The 24451-nt window shown below is 53.9% G+C and overlaps 1 protein-coding gene across 1 annotated transcript in view; it reads left to right on the forward strand.

Moving 5' to 3' along the window:
* The window catches only part of COL27A1 (collagen type XXVII alpha 1 chain), a 131373-nt gene extending 117589 nt beyond the window's left edge, over positions 1-13784 (forward strand). Inside the window, exons 51-64 of the mRNA XM_040631345.1 lie at positions 276-383; positions 1274-1381; positions 3412-3465; positions 3985-4047; positions 4439-4492; positions 4635-4670; positions 4801-4818; positions 5055-5090; positions 5372-5398; positions 8075-8140; positions 8622-8790; positions 9724-9833; positions 11633-11851; positions 13194-13784. Coding sequence (XP_040487279.1) covers positions 276-383; positions 1274-1381; positions 3412-3465; positions 3985-4047; positions 4439-4492; positions 4635-4670; positions 4801-4818; positions 5055-5090; positions 5372-5398; positions 8075-8140; positions 8622-8790; positions 9724-9833; positions 11633-11851; positions 13194-13340 — 1215 coding nt within the window. The 3' untranslated portion in view covers positions 13341-13784. The remainder of the gene's footprint in view (positions 1-275; positions 384-1273; positions 1382-3411; positions 3466-3984; positions 4048-4438; positions 4493-4634; positions 4671-4800; positions 4819-5054; positions 5091-5371; positions 5399-8074; positions 8141-8621; positions 8791-9723; positions 9834-11632; positions 11852-13193) is intronic.
* Positions 13785-24451: the final 10667 nt, after the last annotated feature.

Raw genomic sequence — 24451 nt, forward strand, 5'->3', positions numbered from 1 at the left:
GCCTGGGGGGGGGGGTGGAACTTCTGACTGTAAGGTCCCTCCTCCTCCCACTTACAAATCCGCAGGTCTCATGTTTCACTGGTGTCACACACACACACACACACACACACACACACCCATCCTCACTGCACGGGCAGGATGACCTCCCTCCTGGGGTCTGACCTCCTCCTCTCCAGTTCCACCCAGAGTTCATCGGGACTATGAGACATGCTGCCCCCGGGCTGCCTTTTTTTCCTGAAACATGAGAGGTCCTCCTTTGCCCTCTTTCTTTACAGGGGGAGCAGGGAGACGATGGGGACCCTGGCCCCATGGGCCCTGCTGGGAAGAGAGGAAATCCAGGTGTGGCCGGCTTGCCTGGAGCACAGGGGCCCCCAGGATTCAAGGTCAGACACCTGTTAATCGACTTAGCAGCCTTCCACCCCTTCAACCTTGGTACTAACTGCCGTGACATTGATTATAATGCTGACATGGGCACCCGTGTCCTGGCCTCTGTGAAAATGGAGTCCATGGCACTGACATTTCTCAGGGGTCCCTGCCCCAAACTTGAACCTGACTTACAGGAAAGTTTATCCAGGCAGCTAGAAATCCCTGGCCCTACCAGGCCTTTAAAACAGGCGACTGGTTATTGAGTTGTCCTTGGGCGCCCTCTTGTGGCCATTTGTGGAACAGTAGCTGTTGCTTGCCTCCAGGACCCTCTTCCAAAAGGCATCTTTTTAGCAAGTTTCCCTGAGCGGTGGGGGAGGCAGCCATGAGTCAGTCTGAGCCCAGGGCTGCACACAGAAGGGAAGATTGAGATGAATGAATCAGACATGGCTCCTCTGGCCCTCCCCAAGCGCGAGGTTTAGTTGGGGAGAGGCTGGAACCTTCTGTGGGAACGGCAGGCAGGGGGAGAGGGGGCCTTGGCCCAGGGAGGATTTAAATGTGGGGAGAAAGACAGGTGACATCCCAGACAGGAGGAAGGGCTGGAGCAGAGGTGGGGGGTGGGTGGGAACTTCATGGTCTGCTGGGAGGAAACAGTGAAGAAGAGAGGCAGGGTGGGAGAGTGGAGAGGAATGTGGAGCTTGAATTCCAGAGAAGAAAAGAGGCTGTCCTCTTAAGGAGGCTAAGGTTCTGAGCCCCCATCAGGCCTGCATCTGAGCCCCAGCATCCTGAGATGTCAGCTGACCCTGTGGCATCACTATTCTGTCTCTCCTAGCCCCCCCCACCCCCTCCCCTAGAACCATTTTCCCCTCTGGTCATTTTGGTGTGTTTTGTTTTGTTTTGTTTTTTTAAGGGTGAAAGTGGGTTACCCGGGCAGGTGGGTCCTCCTGGCAAACGAGGGACAGCGGGTGGAACCGGGCTTCCCGGGAGCCAGGGGGAGCCAGGATCCAAAGGCCAGCCGGTGAGTGAGCCCCAGGGAATACAGATGTTCTCGCACTCGCATGCCCACAAACACTCATGTTCACACATGCGCACACAGGCCCGGAAGCCTCCTGCCTGCTCTGTGACGAGGGCAGAGCGACACCCTCTCTGAGCACCAGATACTCCTCTGCCTCCCCGGAGTGGGGCGGAGGGGAGGGAGGAGGCCGAGGCATGAGACCTGAGCGGTCCCTTCAGAACGAGGACAGGTGGTAGATCACAAGCTGATCCCCAAATAGCCTCATATCTAGTAAAGAAATTCAGTCTGTGGTTTAAAACGCATCTCACGTGGAAAACTCGAGGCTCAGAGGACTTCACTGGAGAATTCCAGTAAAAGTTAAGGGAAGAGGTGATACTGATTCTGCAAAAACTCTTCCAGAAAATTGAAGTGGAAGGAATACTTGCCGGCATATTCTGTGAATCCAGCATTACCCTGATTTCAAAGCTGGACAGAAGACATTGCAAGAAAGCACCAATGTACCGCAGAAATATAGATACAGAAATTCTCAACACGGTTTTAGAAAAACCAATCTAAGGATGTAGAAGAAAGACGGTACGTCAAGACCAACTGAGGTTTATCCCAGGAATGCAAGGATGGTATACCACTTGAAAATAAGTCAGTATAATTCACCATATTAACAAACTGAGAAAGAAAACCCATTTGATCTTCCCAGTGGATGCAAGAAAAGCATTTGGCAAAATGCAACCCCATGTCTGCTAAAAGCACTCGGCAAACTTGGTATGGAAAAGGAGCTTCCTCAGCTGGGAAAAGGGCATTNNNGAAAAACAGTCAGCTAGCATCATACTTAATAGTGAATGGCTGAACGTACGTTTGTTTTTTCCAAGAAGCAGAAACGAGTGGAAGATATGTGTTTTCACTGCTTCTATTCGACGTTGTGCTGGCAGTTCCAGACGATGCCATAAGGAATGAAAAATAAAGAAAAGGCATTCGTATCAAAAAAGAAGAAGTGAATCTTTTCATTTGTAGATGAAAGTATTGTCTAGAGAGACAATCCAATCCACAGTAAAGCTACTAGAACCAGTGAATACAGCAAGACGGCGGGACATCCGCTCAAGATGCACAAAGGAACTGTGTCTCTATACACTAGGCACCATCAGAACTTGAAATCTAAAAAGCAATACTATTTATAATAGCAGAGAAAGAGGGAGCACAAGTAGGGGGAGGGGCAGAGGGAGAAGCAGACTCCCTGCTGAGCAGGGAGCCCGAGGGGCTCGATCCCAGGACCCCGGGATCATGACCTGAGCTGAAGTCAGACATGTCACAGACTGAGCCACCCAGGTGCCCCAGAACGGTAAACGTTTTAAAAGACCGAGCAGACCAAGTGTTGGCAAGGATGTGGAACACCTGGAACGCCCCTCCTCTGCTCGTAGGAAAGTAAAACGTACGGCCGCTTTGGAAACTAGCTGGGCAGTTTCTTTCAAAGTTAAGCATGCCCCTGCCACCTAATCCAGGCGTCCAGAATCGTTCACACCCGATCACTGCCCGCAATGGCATCCATGTGAATAGGAGCAAGGTCCTGCTGTCTCTGAGCCTCAGTGTTCTCATCTGTGAACAGGGCGTGCCTTCCCCGGGGGGAAGTAGGAACCCGCATGCGTTCTGGTCCGTGCAGAGCCCCTGGCACATAGAGGCCTACAGCCAATGGGCTGATTCTGAGGGACGCAGTCCTTAACAGAGCCTTTGTGATGGGTAGGAAGAGTCTTCGTGTCTTTTCATTCTCTTCCTTGAAGACCTGGGACAGGAGGTCCTAAGTGTTCTAGAGCGTTCCTCATGGAATCCCTGAGCTGGCCTCCACTGTCTCATGCGACAGGCATAGGCTCCTGCCCCTCGGAGCCCAGGCTGACCGGCGTCTAGTATGTGAGCCGTCCACACTCATCCGATTACCTGGAGTCGCTGATGTCCATGGGAGGAGGCAGGCGCCAAGGTCCTGGGTGATCGGCTGGGCATCCTTGTCCTGGCCCCACTCGCCCCATCTCATTTCGCTCTCCCCGCAGGGTGACTCTGGCGAGATGGGCTTCCCAGGAATGGCGGGCCTCTTCGGACCCAAGGTACAAATCCCCACTCCACACTGTTCCTGTTGGGGTTCCATCCGTCCACCTCTTTGTTCGTTTATCCATGTATTCACTCAACAAAGATTTCTTGAGCACTTACAATGTGGGCTGGAGAGCTACCAGAATCAAGCAGGAACATCCTGGTTCCCCAGAACTCACATGCCAGCGGGCCTGGGTTCTTGGCCCAGCTCCCCAGTTTTCCTGATCTGTGCATTAGGCAAGTTACTTTGTAGCTGCAGGCCTCAGTATTATCATCTATAAAATGGGTATGATAAGCATAGAGGGTTGTTGGAGCAGTGAAGTAAGAGCAGAGGCTCTCAGCCGTGTAGCACAGAGCCGGCATGCTAGTACCTGCTTAATAATCGTGGACGTTCGTTACTCTTCCTGGAACCTCTCAGGTAAGGCCTCTCTTGACAGGGAGGGCAAAGTTTGGCCAGCCCTCAGGGGTCATGGAGCTGCTGCAGCCCCGACCCAGGGGCCCCTAGACGCACACAGCCCTTCCTCTGCCTCCCACAGGGCCCCCCTGGAGACATTGGCTTGAAAGGCATCCAGGGCCCTCGGGGGCCCCCTGGATTGATGGTGAGTCCTCTCCTGCCCTGTCCTAGCGGGGACAGTCACCCAGGCCAAGGCTGGCCAGCCGTCAGCTGGGTGGATGCGTGCCCTTCTCCTCCTGCTCCTTCACGCTTGAGCCCCCTCTGTCCGCAGCCTCCGTTGCCATTGCCATCCCCTTGCTTCTGCCGGTCCTGCTAGCGGGGCTGCCACCCTCCCCCTTTCACCTGCTCCCCTCCCCCCTCATAGCGCCCTCAAGGCACGCAGGGGAGGCCCAGAGCGAGCATTGCCTGGTCCCGGCTCGAGGAAGTCTCCCTTCCATTGCCATGGGACACTCAGACTGCCATCTCCTCTCCTGTCCCTGTGACTCTGTTCCCCAGACCCTGGGATGAGGACACATAAACCTTTCTCTCTCCTTCAGGGAAAGGAAGGCATCATTGGGCCCCTTGGAATCCTGGGACCTTCGGGACGCCTGGTATGTGTAGGGGGCTAGCCAGAAAGACTGCGGGGGCCAGTTTGTCTCTGTGACCCAGAGCCAGCCTGAGCCTCAGTTTCCCCATCTTGGAAATAGAACTTCCTCTCTGAGTCCTCTCTTATGGGGCCGTGATTTATTGCAGGGTCCAAAGGGTGACAAAGGAAGCCGAGGGGACTTGGTGAGTTGATGGGCTGGGGGGAGGGCAGTGCTGCAATGGTTGGGGGGGGATGGGAGGGGTTGGGGGATGATGGCAGGCAAGGCTCAGCCTGATCCCCTGACTGTCTCTCTGTGCTTCTGTCCTCTTCCAGGGATTGCAAGGTCCGAGGGTGAGTGGGCTGGGGTATGGGGGCTGGTTTGGGGGAGTAGGGCAGGATGGGTGCTCTGGGTTCCCCTGCCCATGACCACTGAAGTCCTCAGGCGTGTTCTTTCCCTCTGGACCTCAGTCATCACATCGGTTCCCCTCTGTGCTGGAGGCACCACTGTCCCTGGGTCTCGAGGAGGCCTGGGGTGGGAAAGATGGAAGGCCTTTGACCAGGGCCTCACTGTTCTTCTCTTCCTCCAGGGTCCTCCTGGTCCCAGAGGGCGGCCTGGCCCACCGGTAGGTACTCGTGCACAGTGCCCCCAGGAACTCCAAGGCAGGAGGCGGAGCTCCTTTGAATGAGACCCAGGGCTTTGCCGGCAGGTGCTTGTCTTGGCCCTGACCTCACGAGCTTCCCCAGACTCTAGGAGAGCATAGAGCAGCCCTGGCAGGACCGGGCCTCTAGACGAGCAGAGACCAGTTTTGCACGTCCTCTCGTGCCTGGACGGCCCCTCCTGACAGCCCCTCGGGCCCCCGCACCCCGTCCCTCTCAAGTAGTGACTGATCCTCTTCTTTTGCAGGGTCCGCCAGGGAGCCCTAATCACTTTGTAAGTTGGAGAATGTTCTCTTTTGCTTTTTTGGGGTAAGGCCTGGGAGGGCAGGGGGTAGTTGGCAGCTGACCTCTTTCTGGGTCACAATAGCTAGACCCCTAAGCTAGGCCCAGGGACACCCATGTGCTTGTGGCCTTCCATCCCGGACCCGGGACTCTGCAGCTGCAGACGGAGCCCTGAGCCAGAGGGTGGGGAACCCCAGTTGTAGGCAGGTTGTGTCCCCGACTGTGAAGCCGGGAAGATGCTGCAGCGGCTGGGCTCCAGGTCCTGTCAGCGTCCTCGGTACAGACCAGCTGATTGGCCAGGGTCTAAATAGGTTCTGCTGTCAATCTCAGCTTGGGGTTGGGTGTCCCCCATACCGAAGAGCACCTGTGGGACACCAGCTGGGTGTCCTACAGTTCGACTCAGTTCTGACACTGTGCACCGGGCAGAGCATTAGACCCCGCAGCTTCCCAGTCCTACGGGCCTCATTCCCCGTCCTGCCCACCCCAGATGCCAGCTTGTCACCTGCGCTCCTGGCCGACTGGCTATAAACCAGAGGTTCCCATGCCCCCATCGGCGTCAATTAATGTGCTAGAGCAACTCACAGATCAGAGAAACATTTTACTTACTAGATTGCCAGTTTATTATTTTAAAAAATGACAATAACTCGGTAACAGCCAGATGGAAGACAGGCACAGGGCTAGGTGGGAGGCAGGGGCTCAGAGCCCCGTAGCCCTCTCCAGATGGCCACTCTCCCTACATCACGCGGTCACCAACTGGGAAGCTCTCTGAACACCAGCCTTTTGGGTTTTCATGGAGGCCTCAATGTGTAAGCGTGAAGGATGAAATCATTGGCCGTGAGTGATTGATTCAACCTCTATGCCTTCTCCCCACCCCGGAGGTGCAGGGGGGGGGTCGGGACTAAGGTTCCAAACCACCTGTCACAAGGGTGCTTCCGTGGGTTACCTAGGGGCTTTCCCAGAGTCCCCTCATTAACATGACAAGAGACTTTTATCAGGTTTTAAGTTTTCGGGTGCCAGGAAGAGAGTCAAAGACCAAATCTCCATTTCTTATAAATCACAGTATCACAGGGTCTCTTCATCTCAGATTCTGAGTCCAAAGAGGGTCAGGGCAAGGGAGCAGACTGGAGGAGGGAGGCTGCGTTCCTCCCTGGTGGGTACCTGCCTGAAAGTATGGCTCCTCCCAAGCCGCCCCCCCCCAGGGCTCCCTCCCCATGTTAGTACGGCACTGGCTGAGGGTTACAGTCAGGCCCTGACAGCATCCCCTCCCCCCCAGCCCTGTCCCCCTCACAATGGTGGGGGGGCAGGAGCCCTTGGGTCATGAGCCACTCAGATTCTCTGCTCTTCTCATCTCTCAGCTTCTCACTATCCGACACCCCCATCCCTCCCCACCCCCCGCCAAGCCAGGCATCGTCCACGAAAATGAACTGTCGGCCCTGGCCTCCCCTCCACACCTTCTCTAGCCCTTCTCATCACTAGGGAAGCCGGACAGCTACGGGAAAGGGAAAAGATCCAGAAAAAAAATGCTTTCCCTGTAAAAAAAGGAAAATGCGAGGATTTTGAATTTTTTGCACGGTAGCAGATACAGTGCATGTGATAGGCGGACACTGTTAGGCGCGCTCCTCCTGGATGAGCTCATTTCTTTCCCTCGTGGTTCTGAGAGTGTTACTGTCATGCCCATTCTCAGGACACGGACGCAGAGAGACGGGTAAGCAACTGCCCAGATCCTGCAGTGAGCGAGCAGCAAGGCTGAGATGGAACTTGGGAAATCCCTCTCGAGTCGGGGCTCTGGACCTCTTGGGCTTTACTCAACATCAGAGTCTCCCTGTCACTGTCTGCACAGCCAGACCGCTTCTGGCAAGCCCTGTGCTAGGGCTGGAGGTGCAGGTGTGAGACAGAGTTACACAAGAGCAAGGGGCCGCCCCCCAGCCTGGGGGCGAGAGCACCAGGAGAGAGTGCCCCCGGAAGCGGACATCTGTAGGATGAGTATAGGGCAGGGTTTCTCAACTGCAGCACTCGTGGATGTTTGGGGAACAGATGATTCTTTGTTGCGTGTGATTGTAGGATGTTTGGCAGTATCCCTGGCCTCTACCTACTAGATGTCCTGCCCCCTCCTCCAGCTGTGACAGCCAAGAAGTCTCTAGATATAACCAAATGTCCCCTACAGCACAACATTGTCCCTGATTGAGAACCACTGGAAGAGGAGATAAGCAGGTGGAGCATTGGAGGGAAAGAAGAACGTTCCAGGCAAAGGGAGCAGCATGTGCAAAGGCCCTGTGGCCAGATAGAGCATGGTGCTTAGCAACTTAGCAGTCCGATAGTGTGTCTGGTGCATCGAGCATATGTGGCCCAGAGAGGAGAGGCTGGGCCAGAGGCCACAGCACTCGGGCCAGGTCTTATAACCACATGGAGGAGTTTGGACTTAATCTTGCAGGCAGGGGAGAGCTATGGAAGTGCCTGGAGAAAGGGAGTGGAAGGATCAGCTCTGACTCTCTTTGTAAGTGGAGGAAGGACAGAGAGTTGCACAGAAGGCAGGTGACTTGGCCACGATCCCACCCAGGAAAGTGGGTGGGAGAGCTTGTGCTCAGACCCTGGGTCTCCCTCTCAGTGAGTCCGGGGGCATCCTGGGAGGGAGGGGACAGGATACACACCCTGTCTTCTCTTGGCACAGCAGCAAGATGACCTGGGAATAGCTTTCCAGACGTGGATGGACACAAATGGAGCACTGAAAGCAGAGGTACCCCGAGACCCCTGCCCATATGGGATCCCTTCCTGGGGGAGACAGAAAGGCTGGCTCACGTGTGGTCAGTGGCCTCCAAGTGGCCTGCCCCAAGATTGCCATGGCTTCTTGGTTCCCTGAGCGGGAGGCTGGGCAAAGTGGAAGCTGCGTCAGCTCTCTGAGGATTCACAGTCCAGGGAGAGGGCAGCCTGCAAGAGCCCGTTGTCTTCCTTCCATCCCGGCGGTGGTCAGTGGAAAGACGTGGGGGGATTTGCGGGATTTGAGTCCACAGCCCAGTGTCCTGTACCCTCTCGTGGCAGCCCCCACCCCGTTCCTGGCCCCCAGTTTCCTTATCTGTCAAGTGGAGGGAGCCCCATCACGCCCCTAGGAACTCAGGGACGTCTCCTGAGTAGCGGGAACTTGGGGCCATGGAGGCTAAGACCCTCGGGCCAGGCCAAGACCTCAGGCGGCCGGTGGCCTCCCTCTCTCTTCGCGACAGGGTTACAACCATCCGGACCGGCTGGTGCTGGACCAGGGAGGGGAGATCTTTAAAACCTTACACTACCTCAGCAACCTCATCCAGAGCATTAAGACGCCCCTGGGCACCAAAGAGAACCCCGCCCGGGTCTGCCGGGACCTCATGGATTGTGAGCAGAAGATGGTGGATGGTATGAGGGCCAGTGGGGTCTGAAGAGGGGGCTTCCTGCCCCAGGGGTGGAGCAGGCGGGGCAGGGGAGTTCCGGGAGGGGTGGGGAGAGGGAGCATTCAAGTCTTAGTTCACTGGGGCCAAGTTCCCATCCTTGGGGAGGCAGGCGCATGAGGTAGTCCCTTATCTGCTCAACGGTCACTGAGCCTCGCAATATGGCGGACCTTGTGCCTCGTGGGGTGGGGACGAGTGGTTTTACCCTTTCAGAGGCCACAGATCTGCAAGCTGGGGACGACCATTTCAGTGCAAGGAAAGAGCTTTGGCAGGACAAGGCCCCAAGGGCCAGGAGGAGACAGGGGACTGGGTGGGTTGGGAGGGGGCTGTCATTGATGCCCTGAGAGCCAGGATTTCCCCCTTTTCTGTCTACACCACTTCCCTCCACTGACAAGAAGGTGGACCAGTGGCTGGTTGTCCCACTCTTTCGGCTGTGGGGTCTTTGGCTCCCTTGGAAGCCCCGGGGGGAAACCAGATGCCAGCAGAGGTGTCTAGCGGGTGGGGTGGAGGCCTGGTTCCCCTCCTCCCCCAGCAAGCCCTGGGAGGATCACTAGCCTTGGGGGAGAACCCATTCAGCTAGATGAGCCCTAAATCCTTTGGGCTAGTGATTCAGCCTCTCTCAGGCCTCGGCTGCCCCCTCTGTAAAATGGACCCTTCACAGTAGCCGCGTGGGCAAGCGCTCAGCCACTTGGCCCCTCCGGGGCTCTGCCAGCTGTGAGCTCTGCCCAGAGCGTTTCCTTCCATCTCTGTGGCTCCTAGAATCCTTTTCTGCTCCCTTTCCCAACTTTAGGCCCGACTGGGGCTCAGTGGGTCCCGAGGTTCAGCGTCCACCTGCTGAACCGGGCGCTGGGCTCCCTCCCCCGCACATACATGTACCATCCCCCCTCCACTCCGCCTGCAGGCACCTACTGGGTGGATCCGAACCTCGGCTGCTCGTCTGACACCATCGAAGTTTCCTGCAACTTCACCCATGGTGGACAAACGTGTCTCAAGCCCATCACGGCCTCCAAGGTACCTGTCGGCTCCCTATCGGCCGCCGACTGGCCCTCTCTACGCCCACCGGGCCCTGGGTCACCACCCACCCGAGTTTTGGTCTGAGCCTTGACTGTCCTCTGCGTGGCTTCTTTGGGACCCTCGCCAAATATCTAAAATAGCATAGTTGGCCAGGCTGGCCGGGCTTAGAGGACCAGGAGCCATCAGTACGAACTAGGTCATGGCGCCCGAGGTGCGCATGCAGGTTCTCGCTAATGCTCAAATGCCTGCTTTCCACGGGCCTGTCTCTGGGCTGAGCGCTTGAGGTGGCTCAGGGCAGCTCACCAGCAAGCCAGGGCGGCCGGCGGCTGTGGGGTGCCACAGCTCCCCTGCCCGGGGTACCCCACGGGGGATTGTGGGTCTGCTGGGGCGGCCAGTCCTCCGTATGGGAGGATTCAGGCTCCAGGGAGAGGAGCCCACCTGCCTCTAGGGAGGTGGGGACCCAGAGACCCATCAGGCCTCCTGGGGAGGCTGCAGAAGGTGCCTGAGGCTGACTGGGTCAGACCCGGGGTTTGGGAAGCTCTACGTGGGCCAGCCGGTCAGCAGGCCTTGGTGGGTTCTTACCATATGCCAGACACTGTGTCAGGCACTGGGATTTACCAGGAAACACAGTAGCCCCCCCCCCCCCCCCCGCCAGGCCCTTTCCCCCTCTGACTCTGACTTGAAGCCAAACTCACCTGGCAGAGGGGTGAGGCCAGAGTTGGCACCTGCATGGGTGGCCTCACTGTCCTTCCGGGTCACCATCCCTATCAGGAACAATGACCACCATTTTGTACCGGTCTCAGCCCATAAAATAACCAACTTGGGGGCTGGAGCAGCCCTGTGGTTACATGATCACAAGATGCCCTTCATTACCAAGAAACTTTGAAAAAATAAAGGTTTGCTACCTATAGGACCTGGAAATTGCACAGCACACCGGGGGCCACCCAGCCAGGATGCCGGGAGAGAGAGAGAGAGCACACAAGTGTGTGGGGGCCTGGGGTTCTGCTTTTATCGGGGTCCAGGGTGAGGGGCTTAGGGCTTCCTGGGCTCACTCTTAATTGGTGAATTTAAAACATAAGAGCAGGAATTTAAAGCACAGGAAGAGAAAAAACAAGCGGCCCAGATGGCCAGCTTTGGGAATCTTGAAGTCTAAAACAAAGTAGGCTCTCAGGGAGGCGGCCGGCCTCTTCCTCTAGTCCGTGGCTGGCAAAGCATTTCTTCGAGATAGCGGCTTTGGAGCGGCTGCCTAGGCAATCAGAGCTTCAGTCAAGCGCTTGTATTACACAAAGACAAACCAACCATCCGGGCTTTCAGGGCACCCACTGAAGCCATAAATGCCATCCTTGCTGGAGGTCACTGCCATTTCTGGCATCTTGGGACTTGGAAAGGGTGGGGAGGTCACTTTCCATTTCTCCTGCACTTGAAGAGCCTCTCAATCTTGGGCTAGTTCCTCTTCCCCTCTGGGCTCTGGGATCCCCACTCAGCTCCAAAGACAACCCCCACTCCCACACACCCATGCAGTGGGGGGTGGATCGGGTGACTTAGGACCCTCATCGATCTGGCTTTGCGGTCAGGCAGGCCTTGGCGCTCTCCCTTCCTTGTTACTCCTTGGCTGTGGACCAGTTCACACAGACCTTAGTTGCCCTGTGTCTCAAGTGCGCCCATGTCTGGGAGTGAAGCTGGGAAATGCTTACCAGGAAAGAGCTCCTCCCTGCGCCCTGCAGAGAGAGGGGAGGGTTTCTGAGAGCCTTGGGCAGCCGGCCTGCCCCTACCTCACTTCTGCATCTCTGCCACAGGTCGAGTTTGCTGTCAGCCGGGTCCAGATGAACTTTCTGCACCTGCTAAGCTCTGAGGTGACACAGCATATCACCATCCATTGCCTTAACATGACCGTGTGGCAGGAGGGCACGGGGCAGACCCCGGCCAAGCGGGCTGTGCGCTTCCGGGCCTGGAACGGGCAGATCTTTGAAGCAGGGGGTCAGTTCAGGCCGGAAGTTTCAGTGGATGGCTGCAAGGTAACCCCTGGGGCCCCTCATAGGTCCCTCATGCACGGACAAGTTGAAAAGATGTGTTTTTATTATAAAATAGTATATAACAGTCAGTGTAATGCCTACTGGTATATCACATGAGTATATTATATCATATAGTACATGGTGTTAGTCTAATATTGGTAAATACACATAATTTTTATCTTTGTGTAATAATTTTATTACAACAGTTTTATAAAATCCCTTTTATTCACTATCCTCTCTGGGAAACTTCTGAGAGAAGATCGGCTGATAAAAATTCCACAGCTGATAAGTGTTGTACTTACTTGCAAGGCTGCTTGTCGAAGAATGTATTTCTCTTCTCTCTGCCCCCGCCCTGGCCAGGCTAATTTCTTCTGTTAACGTTTTTGGTTATTTTTAAATACCTAAGAAGGCGTGGGTTGTTGGTGGAGAGGGAGTCAGAAAGTTGTCCAAAAAACTAGTTTCACAAGGTTAAACAAAACTAGTAATACACAGTGTTAGTGAGGATGTGGGGAAACCGACAGTCTTGCACAAAGCTATCTGGAAAGAAATTGGTAGAGGCTTTCGGGACAGCAGCTGTATAAATACAGGGATACCTCAGAGATATCGTGGGTTTGGTTCCAGACCACTGCAATAACGTGACTATTGCAATAAAGTAAGTCTGATTAATTTTTTGGTTTCCCAGTGCATAAAGGAGTTATGTTTACATTATATTGTCGTCTATTAAGAGTGTAATAGCAACATGCCTAAAAAAAACAATGTCCATATCTTAATGAAAAAATACGTCACCGATAAAAAATGCTAACCATCATCTGAGCTTTTCAATGAGTCATAATCACAGAGCAGAGGCCGCCAAAACAAATGCGAAAATGCTGAAAACATTTGAAATGTTGCGAGAATTATCAAAATATGACCCAGACGCGGAGTGAGCAAATGCTGTTGGAACAGTGACACTGACACTTGCTCGATGCAGGATCACCACTAACTTTGACTTGATCAAAACCACAGCATCTGGGAAGCTCAGGGACGTGCAGGGCAGTAGAACGAGGTGTGCCCGTACACCCAACGTATATGCAAAGCCTCAGAAACGTATCGTTCCACCCAGCTGCTTCTAGAATTTGTTCTAGGCAGACGAGAGGAGCGTGCACAGAGTTTAGCTGCAGGGATACTGGTTACCGCATTCCTTACCGAATAGACATAGTAGAAGCAATCTAAGTGGACGAATACAGGTCTTTGCTACGGAAAATGCCATGTGTCCTTTACAAACGGTGAGAAAGCTGATGGGGACACGCACACGTAGGTGATGAGGGTTGTGATGGTTTTGTGTGTCCCTCTTTCCTTCTCTCAGGTCCAGGATGGCCGCTGGCATCAGACGCTTTTCACCTTCCGGACCCAGGACCCCCAGCAGCTGCCCATCATCAGCGTGGACAACCTTCCTCCTGCCTCATCAGGGAAGCAGTACCGCCTCGAAGTTGGACCTGCGTGCTTCCTCTGACCTCTGACCTCTGACCTCCTGGCTCCTCGAGGCCTCGAGGGGGAGGGAAGAGGAGGAGGAGGCAAAAGGAGGAGACCTAGGGGCAGGTGGGCCCGGGAGAGGCCGCTCACCTGCCCAAGGATCCTCGGGTAGACCCCAGCTGTTGTCTGCCCGGTAGAAGTGGCTGGAGAAGGGGGGGGGGTGGCAGGAAACTGGGTATCCCCGGGACCAACTGATCCCAGCTCAGCCCCAAAGACCAACCAAAGAGCCAGCCAGCACGAGCTGGGCCTGCAACCCGCCTGAGCCCCGCGGCCCGTCTCCCAGCTCTGCGGCCACCCCCTGCCCTCCCCAGCTTCCTGCCCAAAGAGCCCCACGTTCCAGCCAGCTTGAGGGGAACGGGCATCTTGCCAGCTGGTCCCTGCCAGGGAGCTTCGATGTGCAATATTGGAGAGGAGACATGAAAAAGGAGAAAAGGAAAGAAAGAAGTATATATATTTTATTTAAGCAAACACAAAGAAGGTGCATTACTATTTTTTCACCTGGGAAAGAGGTGAGAGAAGGAGCAGCCAGGGGGTGGGAAGCGGTGGAGGCCGAGAGGGGGCGGCGGACCCTTGGGGCTGGGGGTACCCATGCTAGCTACCTCCCACTGTGAAATCGCTGGTGCTCGCAATTGTCTCGTAGTGTATGTGATTTTTTTAAGGAAAAAAAAAAAAGCCTATTTAAGATTCTGAAGGTGCTACCATTTTTGCCACAGTCTTTGAAGAACCATTTTGATGTGGGGTATTATCCACATTTTACTCTCTCCTCCAAATGACAAAGTTTGGAGAATCTAAAAATGTTCCTAGGATCACCTTTGTGCTCATCAGGTAATCGACTGAGTGGGGGGAGGGCAAGGAAAAAAGGAAAAAAAAAAAAAAAAGCAAAGCCAAAAAAAAAAAAAAAAAAGGAAGAAGAAAAAAAAAAAAGGAAAAGAAAAAAAACCTACCAGAAGCAGAAGCAGAAATATTGATCTTTTAATTTATGGACTTTGAAATGTTTGTCCTCTTAAGGCAGGAGGAGGCCTGAGCATGAAGGATTTGGGCTTGGACTATCATGGCCCTGGAGGGAAGTTAGGCCTGTCCTGGAAGTTGGGATCTAGACTGGAAAGTCATGGGAGAAGACTTGACCTTGAAGAAACCAGTTTTAAGAGCGGTGTTGGGTTGGCGCTGGCCTTGGAGGTAGAATATGAATTTGGAGCCATCTTACGAGGCGCCATACTATTCCCTAAGATTCTCCCTTCCAGGAGCTTGTCCCTTCCAAGATGTGGCCATCACTCTTGCTTTTCCATCGTCATTAAATCCTCTAGAAACCTGGCGTCATTAGCTCCAAGTGTAAATGTGGGCTGAGGAGAAAGAATAATTCTGGGGACCTCGGGGTTCAGCCTGATGGGGAGAGTCAGGGTCATCTGAGCTGTCCTCTATCAGAGAACCAGTCAGCACCCAGCTTGTATTTTGAGGTGATTTTAAGTATGGAATTATTTTTCTAGAAGGGGAAATTTTATGTGAACGTCTATTTGTGTCTTTTTTTTTTCCTCTAAAGTGTCTCTTTGGGAATTGGATTTGATTTTCATTATTTAATACCTCAGTCCGGCCCATCTTCCCCGCAGACACTTCCTGAACGCCTCGCCCTCCCGCCCCAGCCCAGACACTCCCCACGGAAGTGTGTTGTAGCGGCTCGGGCCTCATCTCAGCCCTTGCTCCCCCCCCCCCAACCCCGCCGCCAGTCTCCACCTGGCCTCTGTCTCGTTCTTGGGATTTTCTGCTGTCCTCGTGTATGTCTGTCCACATGTCAGTGTGTTAAGACCCCAGTGGGTTCTGTTTCTCCTTTTCCCTTCTGGATTTTAAATAAATATTTAAAAATGAGGCAATGGAATGATGCATCCGTGGCCGTGTGCTTCTTTGAAAAGCCCAAAGGGAGGTTTCTGGCCGGGCTGGGGGATGAGGGATGGTGGGGAGAGAAGATGCTCACAGGTTGCTGCTTCCCCCAAAGGAGGTGAGTAGGGGGAGATATGGCACCAGAGCAGGGGAGGGGTTGCTAAAGGTGTGGGGGATCCAGGTCCCATGGCATATTGGTTTCGTAGGGTTGCTGTAACAGTACCATGGACCCGGAGGCTTAAAACTGCAGAAATGCCTGCTGTCCCAGTTTCGGAGGCTGGAAGTCTGAAATCCGAGTGGTGGCAGCCCCACCATCCCCCTGATGCTTCTAGGAGAGGTTCCTCACCTCGGTCAGCTTCCAGTGGCCCCAGGCATTCCTCGGCTTCTAGCTGGGACACCGCAGTCTCTCTGCCTCTGGACGCACGTGACCTTCTTTCACCCTGTGCGGCTCCATGTTCCCATCTTTTTATAAGGACACCAGTCCTATTGGATGAGGACCCACCCTAATGAGCTCATCTCAACTTGACTACGTCTGCAAAGCCCCTATTTCCACGTAAGACCACTTCCCATCCTGAGACTTCAACATATCTTTTTGCAGGACACAGTGCGACCCGTGACACATAGGGAGAAGGTATTTCAAGGTTAACATGAGCAATTCCTTTTTCTTTTTTTTAGCGGAGTAACATACACAGAAGACTTAACCAGTCATGACATTTAGTAGAGTCACCATGTACAACCTGTGCCACCATCGAGTTCCAGAACATTCTCATCACCCCAAAAGGAAACTCCATACCTGGGAAGCAGTCGCTCCCCACTCCCCTCTGCCCAAGCCCCTGGAGAACCACCAATCTGCTGTCCGACTTTGCCTACTGCGGGCATTTCACATAAAAAGAATCCTATCTCACATCAACAGAATCCTGTTTTGCGGATGGGAAAGTTGAGTCCATTCAATGTCTGCTCCCTGCTCGCCGCCCCCCACCCCGAAAGCTCACAATATATGACCATCTTTCGGGTAACATGATTTCAAGATTCATCCTTGTGACATGTACCCATACAGTACTTCCTTCCTTTTTATGACTCGATAATATTCTACAGTTTGGAGGTACCGTATTTTGATTATCCGTTCATCCACTGACGGCCACTTGGGTTGTTTCCATCTGGAGATGCTTGTGGACACTGCTTCAATAACAGCATTTCTTACCTTCTTGAGAGAGGCCACGACAGCACGTGCCTGGGACGGAGTGACAATCTGAGAGATAGTTAGCCAGATTTAGCAAATACATAAACAGGACCACTCAGATGTTTGAATTTCAGATACACACTAGCTACTTTTTTTAGCATAGTTATGCCCCCATGCGATATCTGGGACATATTAGGACACATTTATACCTGCTGGACCTGGAACCCATATCTTCCGTCCCTTGATTCAGAGTTCTTCCTTTCTTAGCTTGGTCCTTCCACCCTGGGACCTTGAACGAACCAGAGCCTTTCTGCCCTTCTCCTCTAGGAGAAAGAACAAATCATTAGCAGTTGAATTTATAGCCGGAATTTTATTTAGTTTTAACACTTTGCTAGAAGTTTCCAGGTTTTCCAGGTCATCAGTGCACATGCAGCCGGGTCTCCCCACCCCTCCCCGCACCCTGCACCTGCCCCAGGCAGCAAGCACCGGGTGCTACCGCTCTGCCGTGGCTTGAAGAGTCCCAGCCACAGAGCCCAGAATTCGTGGTCTGGAAGGGCTTGGAGATTCCCATGTCGCAGACACACCCTGGCATTTTATGTAGAAGGTAACTAAAGCCCAGGGAAGTGCCCGAGCTCACCTGCCGAGGCCAGGGCGAAGCCTCAATTCAAACCCAAGACTGCTGACAGGGGGAGTCTCAGGGTGACCCCCTGGGATTAGCAGAGCCAGCAGCACCTGGGAGCAGGGCACGAATGCACATTTTCAGCCCCAGTCCAAACCTACTGAATCACAAACTCCCGGTTTGGCGCCCAGCGATCTACGTTTTATTAAGCCTTCCCAGGGATTCTAGGGCATGCTCAAGTCCCAAGAATTGGGGCCCTGCGCTATTTCCTAAATCTGGAAAATGGTTTCCAAAACTGGGGGGAGGGGGGATGCCTTGGAAATGAGATAAGAATGTTCTTTCATTTCTTTGAAAATAAATCAGAAATGAAAGGGAGACAGAATGGCTTGCTTCAGTTGAATCCTTTCCTGAGGTCTGCCCCCTGCTGTCACCCCCAGAAAGTTGGCCCCGCCGTTGGATCACACCTCCAGCTCTGCAGAGCGGAAGATCCAGCCCTTCAGGCGTCTGTTGTCCCCACAGGAAGCTCTGTGAGGGCAGAGGATGGATCTTGTCCTCCGCTGTCGCCACAGAGCACAGCATGTTGGAGGCGCTCAAACTTGTTGAACGATGCTCGCTGGAACATTTTTCCTTGACATGCATGTCTCAGCAGCCCCTTCCCTGTGCCAAGCCTTATGCGGGCACTGGAGTTCCAGAGACAGGTGTGACAGGGCGTCTGAGGGGCTCTGAGTCTGCTGGAGGCCACTGGTGGAGTTGGACCTTGCATGGTTAAGGGTTAGGAAACCCAGGAGCAGGAGACCAGACTGGGTGGGCTGGGGGTGCGGGGAGCAAAAGGAGAGTGTGACCGATGCCATCCCAGCACAGAATAGTCAGGGGGTGACACTCCGTATTAATCAGGGTCTCCAGAGAAACAGAACCAATAGGGTGTGTGTGTGTATGTGCGTGCGTGCGTGTGCGTGCGTGTGTGTGTAAGGAACTGGCTCACACGATTGTGATTGCTGGCAAGTCCTGAGATCTGCAGAGTGAGTTGGCCCATTCAAGACGCAGGAGAGCAGATGGTATCATTCCAGTGTAAAGCCTGGCAGGCTGGGGAGCCAGCAAGAACCAATGTTTCAGTTCACGCCTAAAGGCAGGAAAAGACTGGTATCCATCGCCACCAGTCAGGCAGGAGGAATTCTCTTACTCAGACCTTTAATGTTACTTAAGTCTTTGACAGATTAGATGAGGCCCAACCACACTTGGTGGGTTCGGGGGAAGCAATGTGTTTTACTCAGGTTATGCATTCAAATGTTAGTCTCATCTAAAAACACCCTCACAGCTACGCCTAGTGTGTTTGACCGAATATCTGGGTACCCCACGGCCCAGTTAACTTGACACATAAAAGTAACCATCCCAAGCTGAGGCTGATAGAGGATGAATGAAGGTTTGCCAGGTGAGGAAGGACATCGGGAAGAGAAGGAACAGCACCTGCCAAGGCTGGGAAGTAAAGGGAGGACTGCCTATTTGGGGAACGGTATACTTGCTCTTCAAAATGACGTGACGGGGTCCTGGGCTGGGCATAGGACAAGCCGCAGCAGGCTGCGCAGGACAGCGGGGTCCGGTTCTGTTGGCCGAGGTGGGTCTGAGCCACAGTGGGGCACCGTGGAGCTGTCCAGGAGGCAGCTGGCTGAGCTGGAGGGCAGGAAAGAGGACTGCGTCAGAGCTCCAGAGGCGTCGGCAGCCTCTGCAGGGCTCTGAAGCCTGGAGGGGGTGACAGGGTCAGGAAGAAGGGTCAGAGGGGAAGAGAAGGATGGTTATGTGGAAACCGTGGCACTCACAACTCTCAGTCGGCATTCCAGGAGGGCCTCTGGGAGCTGGCCAGTGAGGCCTCTGAAGCTGGGCCAGCGCCTTCCCAGCAGGGGCAGGTAGGAGGGTGTCGGGGAGCAGAACACAGCTCTTTGGGGGCCGGCAGCCACTATGGTTCCCAGTCTCTCGTTGCACAACTGAGTGTTAGGAAATAGGCAGAGTGGACTTCCCAGTGGGGACAATCCTGTGTTTGCTCTGTCCACAATGAATCAAGCCACCGCCACGGACAGTCCCCCTGCACCAATGACCAGCTGCCCTGTGCTGGGAAAAGGAGTGGGGGGCAAGAAAGGAGGGGACAGGCTGGCAGGTGGATTCCAGTCCCAGCTTCCTGACCGGGACGTGGACTTGGGTGGGTCATTCCTTCTCTCTGGGTCTCAGTTTCTCCCTCTGCAAAATGGGGGTGCTAAGGCCTTCCCTGCTTGCTACCATAGACCGAGCTACCGTTCTGTAATAGCGGGGCGAATCGTCTGACACTGAATGATAGTCGACTGGCCTATAAAATGCAGTTTCATGTGGTTCAACCCAATAATGAGCATCTTTCAAAATAACGGCAGCTACGGCGTCTTGCACACTTACTGTGAGCAAGAGCCCCGGTGAGTGTGACACGTTTTCATCTCCTGCACAACCCTCCTGAGACACGTGTTACTACGCCANNNNAGATGAGGGAGGCCAAGTTCAAAGAGGTTACATAAATTGGCCAAGATCACAAAACACAATCTGAACACGAGCAAGTCTTTGAGTGTTTCGTCAGCCCAGACACAAAGTTCCCGACTAGGATCGTTGGCTCTGCCCACGTACTGTTCATGGCCGTTCATGCAGAAGACTGCACAGTAGTCACCTGACGCAGAGCTGAGACCTGGCCTCGATGAAGAAACACGGATACGGTGGCTTTCTCGGAAGACGGGGCCTTCCTAATGGGTGCTGTCCCCTGATGATCCAGACCTCACCTTTCACCTGACCTCTCTGTTTCCTTATCCATCCAATGGAAAAAGTATCTTGTTTCCTCGAACCTACTAGCCACATATTTTTGTATTTTGATGTCTTTAGATGTGGAAAGTAACCTGCCATCCCAGAAGTATTTACGTAAGGCAGGAGTCCGTCTGTTTTTCTCCCCATCCCAGCTTGAAGTTAAACGGATGGTGATGGTTCTCCTGGCTGGTAGAATCTTAGAAACAAGAGTGTTTCATTTAACAAGCACGTTACAAATGTGAATTGGTTTAATCCGCTTAATGACTTGATAAAGTAGCTACTCTCCATATCTCCGTTTTATAGATGGGGTAATTGAGGCACAGAAAAGCTAAGTAACTTGACCAGGGTCACACAGCTAGCAGGTGGTCGAGCCAGGACACTATTTCACCACCATCCTGCATGACCCTGATTGCTTTTCATTCTATTTCCGCCAAACTTCTCGTGACACTGGGCCTGGGCCAGATGGAGCGGCAGGGTTGGGAGGGCTGTCAGACCCTCGATCCACAGCGGTACTAAAGCATCCTTGAAATATAAGAAGACGGAGAAAATTGTACTATGTCGGGCGAGTGCTGGGTGCACTTGAAGGATCTCCTTGGAGAGCCACTTGGGAGGAGAGGGAGACCTCCAGGGGCACCTGCGCCACAGGGAGGACCCCTCCCTCCGGAGGAGAGGTGTTCCATTTACTGGCTGTAAGAGCAAGCATTCATTTCTCTCTATGCCCCTCACCACGCATGGGGCCCCGATAGCCCAAGGTGATGGTGGTGCTGTCTCCATGTAACAATCAGCTTCTCCTTGAGATAAGCAGTGTCTCCAGTCTGTCCGCAGTCCCATGGTCTCACACCGGGGCCACTGCGACAGCCTCCGACTCCTCTCCAGGCCGGTCCCCTACCCTGACACCACCCCACCTTCCCCACTGCAGACAGAGGGATCTTTCTAAAGAGCAAATCTGACTATGCATCTCCCACCCCACTGAAAATCTTTCCATTTCTCCTAATACCTGCAGGGTCCACTGCAGACTCCCAGCCCGGCTTCCGTGCCCTGCAGGCTCGGTTCCCGCCAAGCTCTCCAGCATCGGCCCCCGTCCCTCCCACAGAATCCCACTGCCAGTCACACGGACCCCAGGTCCTTCATGCGCCACACGCTCTCTCGCGTCCACTCTTCCCTGCAGATGAGCCCGTCCTTTTCTCAAGACTCGAATTAGAGCAATGACAATCCAAACCACTAAGTGAGCGCCAAAAAACAAAAAAACAAAAAAAAACAAAGAGGAAAGGGAATTCCACTCTGACAAGGATGTGGAGAAGGAGACGCATCTGTGCGTCGCCCAATTGTCACCACATTAAAGAGCGTTCGTGTTTTTTGATTTCTCATATGTTTTGTCTTCTCTGTTTGAGGACAGAGGCTCCTTTTTTAAATCAACTTAATTGAGGTATAATTGGCATACAATAAAACGCACACATTTCAGGTCTACGGTTCAATGAGTTTTCACAAATGTACATCACATGCATAACCCCCCCTGCAGTGGAAACGTGGAGTCCTGCCATCAACTTCAGAAAGGGCTCTTACAGCCCCTGGCAGTCAGACTGCCCCTAAGCAACCACGGGTTGATTTCTGCCATTCTCGATTCGTTTTTTGGCGGTTCTAGAACATTCTATAAATGGAACCCTACAGTATGAGCTTGATTAAGTCTGGCCTCGTTTGCTCAGCAGAATGTTTTAGAGATTCATTCGTGTTGTCTCATATACCGGTAGCTGGTTGGTTTTTACTGCTAAGTCATAGTTCCTTTATGAAAACGCCACAATGTGTTTTTCCATTTTCCTGATGATGGGCATTTGAACTGTTTCTAGTTTGGGGCTATTTTGAATAACATTGTAGTCTTGTCCGTGACAGGTTTTTGTTTCTCTTGAATGGCAAGATGATTTTAGAAAGGCAATTGTATTTCTATAAAGCTGGAAATATAAAATAAAATGCTGCAGATATGAAAAGAGGGCATGATTAAGTATGTGGGATGTAGGAATAGCAAGATAGGGGTACGCGTCCTTTGCAATTACAACCGCTAACCACACGGAAACATGACAAATGACTCGAAATATATGAAATGAATAAGGATACAAAGCCGTAAGCCTAACATAAGAAGACTCTTTGGAAGTACTTATTCATAGGGCTAAAGGTCTGCCCGTTGGTGGAAATGTCATGGGCCCAGCAGCCTCATCTGCAGTGCTGGGCACCGTCCGGGCTGGGGAGCTCCCGAGAAGAGAGGCCACCTCCTGCTCCCGTGGCACGGGGTGGAGACCACGGGCAAATGATTTCTTGCTTTAGATGTTGGGAGCAAGTTCACGAATACTATCTTTACCGAAATGGACATATAACTTTGACGCCTCTTCCTTTTGGAAGCTGCTCTGCCTCAGGGGCAGGGCTGGGCGCCCCCCCCTCCCCCAATGGACTTTCATTCTACCACAGTGGTTACCACATTCAGCTGGAAGAGAATCCATGTTTCTCCTTCACCCCCACCCTGGACCCCTCCTCCACCCATCCCCGACCCCCGCCCCACCAAGCCGGGGAGCTGTCTAAATAGCCTTCAGCATTTGATTTATGCTTGGCTCTCACTCAAGTCTGGATGTTCAGTGGAACACAAATTGGGTAAAAAAAACCATGAGAGCTTTTAAAACAAAACAAAACAAAACAAAACAAAACCGGAGTGCCTGGGTGGCTCAGTCGGTTAAGTGTCTGCCTTCAGGCTGGCCACCTGAGGCCGTCTCGTGACCACCAGTGGCATAAACCACCTCCGTCCCCTCCTGGGAGCTGGGCGGGAAGGACTGGGCACACAGCACCACTTGGCCCCTGGCCTGTAGCCTGCCGCCCTGCCTAAGAGCTGGGACCATGGACAGGCCACATGGCCCCTGAACCTCAGTTTCACCATCCGCACGATGGCTGTGAGGAATCCAGATCAACCTAGCTTGGTCGAGCATCTCAGTAAACACCAGTTGTTCTCGACAGCCTCGAGCCCCCCCGGAGGTGAAGAGGTTGAGGTTCAGGGAGGGAAAATGCATTGCGCCAGAGTCTGGAGCTCATTGCACCCCTTCCCCAACAAGAGCGCCTCCCATCACCGTGCTCCCTCTCTGTCTGCCAGATCTGTGTGGACCCCCTGGATAAGCAGCACAAGGAAGAAAGGCAGAAGGAGAAGGAGGGCAACAGACTGGGTTAGGACCTCGGGACTTGGGGGCCTGTTGCGTCAGCACTACGCCCACCCTTTGCACATTCACGTCTGCCTCATGCATCAATAAAGCTCTGCATGTGAAACAGGAGGCAGGTGGTCGCTTGTCTCACTGGTCCTCCTCATGCATCGCATGTGGAAGCCTGGCCTGAGCCAAAGCCCTGGCTTGATTCAGTGGCTAAGCCCCGTGTCCCTGGGGTAGAAGAGCCCTCGCTGTCACAGCCACCACATCTGGAATGGATGATAGGACATCAATGCCGTGGGAGCCCTGGGACAATGGGAGGTTCCTTCTGCAGTGGAAGTCTTGGGAAGGCTTCCTGGAAGGAATCTAACCGTCTAGAAAGATATGGAGCGGAAATGCAGCCTGGTGCTCCAGCTGCAAGCCGAGGCATCAGAGGAGGTGTTTGAGAACAGTGTACGGAGGCAGAGCCCCTGGGAGGAGGTCAGGTGAATGGGGGCGGGGGGAGACCTGAAGTGTTGGGACTGCTCACCCAGACATCACCCTGCCATCTGGGGAGAGCGTTGGAGGGGCCTGCCTGGAGTGCTAGCTCTGCAGAGGCTCAGTGGTGAGCATCCTGGCAAGAGGAGGCTGTCTCCGCAGGGGCAGGACGGAGAGGCCCGGCCGAGGCCAGAGGGGCTGTGTGTCTCCAGGGAGTGTTCTCGGGTGCCCATCTGATGCCCACACAAGGACATCCCTGGGAGAGGTCGGCCCCTAGAAACCAGATATCTTGCAAATATGTTTGAAGCCCTGGAGATGGGGCCACGTCAGAGGCAGGCCGGCGAGGCTATGGAGACGGTGAGCCCCGAAACCGGGAGTCCATGGCAAGGAAGGCCGGCTCCTACACACCCGGTGGCTACGAGAGTTACCGGCAGGAGGGAAGCCGCACCACTCAGGTGGCCCAAGTGGCCACATTGTTGAGGCAATTGCGGCGGAGCGGCCTAGGCCATCCAGAGGACGGGGCCTGTCGCCTGGTCCCACGCCTCGCCCCTGTGGCTCACGCTGGCCACCAGCTTCTGGCCCCAAGAGCCAGTCCGCACAGACCCAGGAGGCAGCATCCTTAGTCAAAGCTGGAGCCACACCGCGCCCAGGGCACTGAGGCTGGGACACTGCCCTGGGCTCCACGCCCAGCACCGCGCACTTTGCTTCCCCTTCCTCCCCTCATTTCCCTGGAAGAGCCTCCTGGCACCCAGGACTGGGTGGGACCTGGAGGCCTGTGAACCCACCAGAATCGTCCCTTCTCAGCTAACTGCCATTTTCACCTGAATTGACAAAGACCCATGGAAAATGAAATCAAACCAACCCCGGGGGCAGGAGGGGCAAGTGTGGGGGGTGAGGGGGCCGGGAAGTAGCAGTAAGGGAAGCTTGTGCTGGCGGCGGCATCAACATTGCACTCAGAG

This window comes from Ursus maritimus, unplaced genomic scaffold (assembly GCF_017311325.1).
Source record: "Ursus maritimus isolate PB19 unplaced genomic scaffold, ASM1731132v1 scaffold_17, whole genome shotgun sequence".
Classification (NCBI taxonomy): Eukaryota; Metazoa; Chordata; class Mammalia; order Carnivora; family Ursidae; genus Ursus; species Ursus maritimus.